The following is an 8,358-nucleotide window of genomic DNA, read 5'->3' on the forward strand; positions in this document are numbered from 1 at the left end:
TCTGTTTTTGAACTTCATTGTTTATTACACGATCTACGACGTAAATTATAATAGTTTCAACGGAGAGAAAAACTTCAAGAGGGTTTTAGAACTACATTTTACAATAGCATATAAACCACATGGACCAAGCTAGTTGTGCTATTATCACAAAATTGAAATTAAAATTCATCTATCAGTGGGATTTCCCAGCGAGCATAGTATATATATGTAAAACAATATTTACTAAGGTTAATGTCATTAATATTGGCAAATTCGTAGTGTACCAAGTTGTAGGGGCCAGTCAAATCCGTATCATTCCCGCCATTGCGAAAATCCTGGAGAAAGTCAGAGAAGTCAGTGTTGTTGAATTATCTATTAGGAACTAGAAATGATCTCCAGACCTCTCAGCCGAAAACTTCTACAAAGAAGTCAGTGTCATGTCTGAAATCATAATCGTTTAATGTTTTGAAGTGTAGAAGGATACCTAAGGACAAATTATGTGTTGCTTACACTTAAGCAATTTTTTTCCGACCGACAAACTACAAGGTTTGCATAAAATGTATTACATACCCGAAAAAGTAAATATTCGAATTCAGTAGTTTTCTGTGCTTGATTAAAAGATTTCTCCTTACAACGAGTTTTTCACACAATTTTACTTTATTACCTTCAATTATCACTAGAATTGATGTCATTTGGAAAATTTATAGTGTTTTTTGTGTGTTGAGACATCCGATTCACTCTCAGTGGAAGGGTTAATTAACCTGTAAATACAGATAAAGAATCCGGATACCGGTCGACGGGATGCTTACTCCTCCTAGGCACCAGGCCCCTGGACCATGAAACATCTTAAGCTTAAGTCAAAATCTGAATATTGCTATGAAATGATTGAGAAGACAACCATCCAAAAATAAAATTAATATTCTGTATTGCTTTATAAAATTTCTAGTGTCTGTAAATATAAGAGTTTCAGTTCAAAAGTAATGAACATCTTACAGGTGATTGGAATTTTGACTTTTAAAGTCTGAGTTTGCTACATGATCCTAGCCATCTGATCCCACATCTATTGTGTCCAGGGGTCCGTGTTTACCCAACTATCTATTTTATATTGCTTATGGGATTATGAGATTGATCACTCTTCGTTATCTTCACGCTTATTGTTGTGAATGTTTATCGTACTCACATGTACTAACGAAGCTGCTCTATACCAGGAAGCTTCCATGCAAGTTTCGGCTTTTCTGTCCCAGTGGTTCTTGAGGAGAAGATTTTTAAATGACCCATTCCTATTTTTTGCATTTTTGTAATTATATCCTCTTTGAAGGAGACATGGTCCTTCATTTGAACAGACTTGAAAGCCCCTCACCCAAGTCTAGTTGAAATTGGCCCAGTGGTTCTGGGGAGGAAGTTGAAAATGTAAAAAGTTTACAGACAGACGGACAGGCGACGGACAACGGGTGATCAGAAGGACTCTCTTGAGCTTTCAGCTCAGGTGAGCTAGAAATAGCATGTCAGCAGTATCTCCTGAACTATTCAAGGTATAGGGTTTCATATTTTGCGTATAAATTCCTTATGGCAAGAAATTTCATTTGATGTCATGATGTTTGGTCTTGTGACCTTGACCTTGCAGTTTGATAAAAAATTGAAGACTTTAACCAAAAACTTTAAAGGGACATGGACACGATTTGATCCGAAAATTTTCAAATTTTATTTTTCCATTTTTAATGTTTAGAATGCTTAACTAAGGTATTTATAATGGTTAGCAAAATTTGAATATCTGACAGTTGTCAAGATATTTATGAGAGACACAGAGCTCACAATTCTTCGTATTAATGTAAACAAGGCTCGTGTCATGTTTTTGTTTACATAGGTCAAATATACTAGTAAATTAAAGCAGATTTTTTCAATTCACAAGTTAATTCTGAATACATTTAAATAGTTTTGAGTGTTTGACACATCTTATTTTGTTTTAAACACGCTATTTTCTATTAAGTCATCTACATGGTACACAAAAACAGGACACGAGCCTTGTTTACATAACAAAGAATTGCGAGTGCTATATCTCGCTTGTAACTCAACATCTGATGTTCAAATTTTAGATGACCATTAGAAATACTTTAGTTAAGCATCATAAACAATAAAAATGGAAAAATAATTTTTTTCAATTTTCAACTTAAATCGTGTCCATGCCCCTTTAATCTTGCCTGGCTATAACTTTTGAATAGTAAGTGATACGTGTCTTATATGCAAGGTGAAGATAACGAACAATGATCAATCTCATAACTCCTATAAGCAATACAAAATAGATAGTTGGGCAAACACGGACCCCTGGACACACCAGAGGTGGGATCGGGTGTCTAGGAGGAGTAAGCATCCCCTGTTGACCGGTCACACCCGCCGTGAGCCCTATACCCTGATCAAAATCAGTGTGCCAAGAACGGCTTAACAATCGGTATGAAACACGTCAGACAGCATTTGACCCAATGCGAACAGTCCTGGAGAAGATCCGTCGAGAGCGAAATAAAGGAAGCCGGAATGACGTGGACTCAGCTGAAGAGAGCAGCCCATAACAGAGTCCGTTGGCGTGGTGTTGTTGCAGCCCTATGCTCCACCGGGAGTCAACAGGAATACGTAAGTCAAGAGATTGTATTGACGAACTAGATCGTTATAACGACCATAGGATTTGCGAAATGCTGACTTCAGTCGAGACTGTTGAAATCCCTGTACCATCAACTTGTTTGTCAGTAGCTTACTTCGATTTAAATACTGACTATACCCAAAACAAGCTCTTGCATTCCTTGTGGTAAGACCTTTCTTTTGGTACCAAATATTTTGACCATGCAACTTTGACCTTGGATGTTGACCTACTTTTAAGAAAAGTTGACCTAGGCAATATTTCCTGAACTGTATGGCTTTCACATTTTGTATATAGATTCTTTCACTTCATATCATGTTTTTTTTTTACCTTTTGGAGCTAGGTTGTGGCCACAATATTGGGATAATTTTGTCTTGGGAATAATGATTGCAGATTTATTTTACAAATCACAACAGCAGGGTCAAGCTGACTAAGGTAGGCGATATGGACCATGGGCCTTATGTTTGCTATTCATTGCAAGGCAAAATTTTAGGGCTGGATCCGTCTCCGTCCGTACCTTCTCCTTCTCTACTCCCCCTTTACCCTGTTTGCTACAGGGTTTAAAAGCTTGTTTTGACCCGAAACTCCTCGTAACCATAAATAAATGGTTATACGGGGAGTTTTGGATCAAAAAGGGTTTAGCGTATCCCTGTGAGCCCGACATTATACACTATAGACGCGGGAAACACACGTACACCAGACAAATATCCATGGCAACTTGACACACACACCCCGACCAGACACATTTTAGAATTTTACGATCGAAATATACGGGCCATTCATATAAAACTATGAATTAAATTGATTTGATTTGTCCTAGTGCGAAACACGTTCTTTTCACACTCAGAGGCCACCTTAATCGCAATGGCTACGTGCCACCCCTTGAACTGATTGTGTGTCCTATTTGTTTTGAGGTTTTCCGGGATCCGAAGTCTCTACCTTTTTGCCTCCATACATTCTGCAAGTCTTGCATCAAGTCATACGTCTCGTCTGCCGTTACCAGCGAACCAGAAACGGTGAAATTTTACTGTCCCGTTTGTCGGAGGAGTTACGAAAAGACAAAAAGCACGGAGGAGTGGTTGGAAAACCTGCCAAGTAATCACCTAATCGTCAATTTAATTGATCAGAGAAAAATGCAAAGAAAAGAGGAAGTGTGTGACTACTGCAGACGGCAAGAGAAATCTCAGCCCGCGATTTCTTGGTGCTCGGAGTGCTGTGATCGCCTGTGTGAGACTTGTGTCAAGTTTCACAATGTCAACCGTTTAACTATGGAACACAAAGTATGTAATGTTGAAAATCAAAGTCAGACTGAATCCGCCAGCACCCATTTATTTTGCCAGCAGCATGCCAGCAGAAAGCTTGAGGTGTACTGTTTTGACCACGAGGAACCTTGCTGTCTTATGTGTGCCACGGTATCTCATAGAAAGTGCGAAAAGGTCAGCAGTCTCGATGAGTGTTCCCAAAACAGTGCTCACGAGGTTCCACGGCTGCTCGAACAATTCGAAGAACTTGCGACCAAGTGCAACATGGAGGTCACACGCATAACAAGTGACAAGGAGAACCTGTGTAAAGATTCCAAAGATATAGAAACTAGGATTAAAGTGTTGGTTGAGGAAATTGTTCAGGCCTTGAAAGAGAGAGAAAGGGCAGTGCTTGCTAAGCTAGATGAATCTGAAAAAGAGCATTGCCTTGCGTTGCAGAAAACACTTGAAGAGTTTTTGGCACTTAAAAAGAAACTAGGTGGAAATATTGAAAAGCTCAGAAATTCTGAAAGATTTAGCAAGTTAGCCCTGTTTCTGGAAATGAAAAAAATGGGGAAAGAAGTTCCTGATGCTGAATTCCTGTTCAATAATCTGGTAAAAGCTTACAAAACACCAACTTTAGATGTGTATATCGATGAACGGGTACAACACTTCCATTCGTCATTGAAAACGTTCGGTGAAATCAAAGTCAATCAAAAAAGCAATACAATCGACTACAAGTCTGGAAAACTTGTGTTGGAGAAATCACTGAGTGTGACAGGAAGCACTTGTCTTACTGACGTGGAAGTTGTCCATGACAGTTACATGGTCGCAGCTTGTCAAACTTCTCAAACTTTGTACCTCTTGGATGCATCGGGAAGTCGTCAATCATCGATCAAACTTTCGGGAATGTCGTGGGGTATTACAGCATTCCAGGACTATCAAGTTTGTGTTGCAATTCGAGACCCCAATCTTGTTGGTATTTTCAGGGTAGATATTACAAATTTATCTATTACAAAACTTAAAGAATTACCAATGACCGGAAATGCATGGGGGATTTATGCAGTTGATGAGAAACTCATTGTTTCCTTGTCAGAGTCAAATGGACAAATTTTCAAAGTTTATGACAAAGAAGGTAATTATTGTGAAGAGCATCAGGTCACTCAGGGTGATTCATATTGCAGTGCCATTCATGCCGTTTCTAGAAATTCGCTATTGTACACCAACTTCAACGACAGCTCAATTTTCTCAACAAACCTAAACAATGCAGGAACCGCAACTACAGTTAAGCTACAAGCGGGAAAGGGGATGAGAAGTCCAATTGGCGTTACTTGCGATCCTGAAGGAAATATATACGTTGCATGTTTCAGCTCACACAATGTCTTTCAGTTTGACCCAAGTGGAGAATTTATCAGACTGATTTTACAGCAAAACTCGGGGGTTCAGTGTCCGTATGGAATACGTGTGAAGTACCTCGAGGATGACATCAAACTGCTGCTGACGTGTCAGGGGAAAATTTTGATTTACCAATTCAGTGATTCATAGGCCATTGAAAGGACGATATATGATAAACTAAAAAGCATTAAAGACTAACTCGTCTTTTATTTCATGATAAAAGATGCATCGTGTCAAATACAGTTTCACGTGATATGTCTGATATTTGCAGTCATTTAGAGTACAGTGGCACAATTTCTAATTCTACTCAGCTAAAATGTTGATATTAGTGAACATCATCTTTTTAAAATTTTGAAACAACAGCAAGAGCCCCTATCCTCTTGAGAGAAGTTGCTATGTACAATATGCCTGTCCACTTCTCTAAAGAGAATATAGAGTCCCTGTCATCTATAGAGTTTTCTCTCTGTGTGTGTGATTGTGTTATGGGTCAGAATTACCCCTGAATGTTAGGAAAAATTAATAACAATTCAAAGATTTACCAATTTTTTAAGTTGCTAGAACTTGTAACCTTTGTATATTCATACAATAAAATAACAATTTCTTTACAATTCTTTATAGTGAAATGAATCGATGAAAAAATACTAATTTTCAAACGCAAGGATAAGTCTAAGAGCAATATTTTAGCTTTGATTCTGTGTTATGTAAACAAAGACTGAGTCTTTTTATGTAAACAAAAAAAGACACATTTTACATATAGTATACTTGAGATGTGATATATATATAATAAACTTGGCCAATATCCATTTATTTTGAAAACCCCAAAAACAATAACACACCTCAATCTTTGTTTTCAAAACAAATAATAAACTCTCTATAAGGAGCTTCTGTCATGATGAATAACCCTAATTTTTTGTGAAACCTTCTAAGCATATTAGACTGTAGATTTTGATCATTTAATGTGAAAAACAAAATTTGGAGGAAAACCGTGAATCAGTCTCTTTAACACGAGACTAGGCCTGTTTCCGACCGATGCCATCACCAACAGTATTATCCCCAGACTGATGTACGATTTGGGTCCGATAAGGACCAAAAGTGTACCTGGCAAGGCTGTGCAAAAAAGTTTATTTTCAAACTAAAAGTATCGTATAATTTTGCATGCAGACATTGTTTTTCGCTTAGTGTTTCACCCCCCCCCCCCCTACCCCCTCCCAACAAAAACCCTAGGGAGTTTCATATACCAGTCAACTGCTTATTACTGCTTACCCTTTGAACATATCCATAACTATAATTTTATATAATATATTAACCAGTTTATGTCACTCATACGATATTGCTCGTATCCCATGCATGATTGCAAAAAAGATAATGGATGTTGTTAAATTTTTCAAAGTTTTATAACAATGAATTTATATGTGAAGTAATTAGTTATGATGGAGGGAACAGACATGTCATTTTCATCACCTAGCCTAGTTATCTCGAAAAAACGAAACAACCTGCAGCTCGGCGTTGCATACACCCCCTGATCGTGTTTTGTATCGATCGTAAAATTTTGTCAATAATCAAGGAAACAAAATTGAATTGAAAGAAATAAACCATGAGGTAAAATTAACTGAAATCGTTTTTCTTGAAACTCAAAATGAAAACCGCACCCTGTCAGAAGTGAATGACGTACTGTTCAAATCCTTTTGAGTGTTAGAAAACCCGATAGTTCACATTAGGAAGCGAACGCGCTACGATATTCCTTCATACATTTACCCCTTTATCTAGTGGATATCAACTTTCCAACTCCATGCACCAAATAAACCCGGAATACGCGACATTCAACTGCACACAAAACGACTCCATCACAAATACAGATGTAACAAACACATGCACATCTAACAATGAAAGCTCCACGACCCTCCATGTCACAGGAAACAAAAACTCTCTGAATGACGATATACGTGGTGGAACATTCACACTTGGGACTACAACAAATCCAAGGCACTCAAGGTAGAGGACTCTAACATAACCCCCCCCCCCCCCCCCCCCAATGAATTAGGAAAATGATTGAAGTGTCTGGCGAAATTTTTTAATAAGGTATAATTTTTTAGAGTTTTCTTCCGGCTGCTGCCTCCCCCCTCCTCCTTGAAAATCGATGATACGTGCTTTTAATATAATATCGTTGTTTTTTTTTCCGGAACGTTTTGTATACGTTAAACGGTAGAGTCTGATCATTAAAACTGAGTAAAAAAAAATAGATCACTGACTTTACAGTTTGTAAAATGTAAGTTGATGGGTCTAGTTATTACAACAATAAACACAGAAAAGGATGTATGTTAGGTTTTTTGGTTTTGTTTGCTAAATGCTTGTTGGTTGTTGTTTTTATCTAAATGTTTATTTGTTTTTGTATATTTGTTGGGTTTTTTTGGTGGGGAGATTCGATTTCAGTTCAGTCGGAGATAAGGATGAATGACAATTTCTACTCGAATGTCCGGTATATGATAATGCTAGAGGAGAGTTTTTTAAATATAAGATCTTTAAAACTTTTTCAAACTATTGCTCAGCAATGCTGATCTATAAAATTTACAAGGATTATGTCAAAGGATTGATTGATTGGTTGATGTTTTCCGCCACACTCAACAATTTTGCAGTCATCTGGTGGCACCCAGTTTTTATTGGTGGAAGAGAGAACCCAGATACAATGGACCACCGACCTTCCGAAAGTAAACTGGGAAACATTCTCACTTACCGGCGCGAACGGGAACCCCGAGTTTGCTATGTTATTATGCCAAATATCTAATAGTAAATGTCAATACAAGAAAACAACATACATGTACAATATAGTTATGTGCATGTATAGCATGCAAGTTGATTATTGCAACATAGTAACTATACATGTACATATATTAGACAAGCATTTTGACAAGAATCTACACCTTTCATGAAAAAAATATGTACAGCTGAAACAGACATGGAATTCATCACATAATTCTAATTTGTAACAAAGAGTACATAATAGTTCAGACCTATCAATACTTAAAGACCTACCAAATTCTATTGGCAATTTATGGCTAAATATTGCATCTATAGCGACAAAAATTATACAATAAATCTTGTGATAGTCTAGTTATG

General features: G+C 37.4%; 1 protein-coding gene across 1 annotated transcript; it reads left to right on the plus strand.

The window, feature by feature from the left end:
* Positions 1-3,741: 3,741 nt before the first annotated feature.
* LOC125672836 (uncharacterized) lies at positions 3,742-5,394 on the plus strand. Its single transcript, XM_048909051.2, has one exon. The coding sequence runs from the start codon at positions 3,742-3,744 to the stop codon at positions 5,392-5,394; it is 1,653 nt and encodes a 550-aa protein (XP_048765008.1).
* Positions 5,395-8,358: the final 2,964 nt, after the last annotated feature.

Source organism: Ostrea edulis, chromosome 9 (genome assembly GCF_947568905.1).
Source record: "Ostrea edulis chromosome 9, xbOstEdul1.1, whole genome shotgun sequence".
NCBI lineage: Eukaryota > Metazoa > Mollusca > Bivalvia > Ostreida > Ostreidae > Ostrea > Ostrea edulis.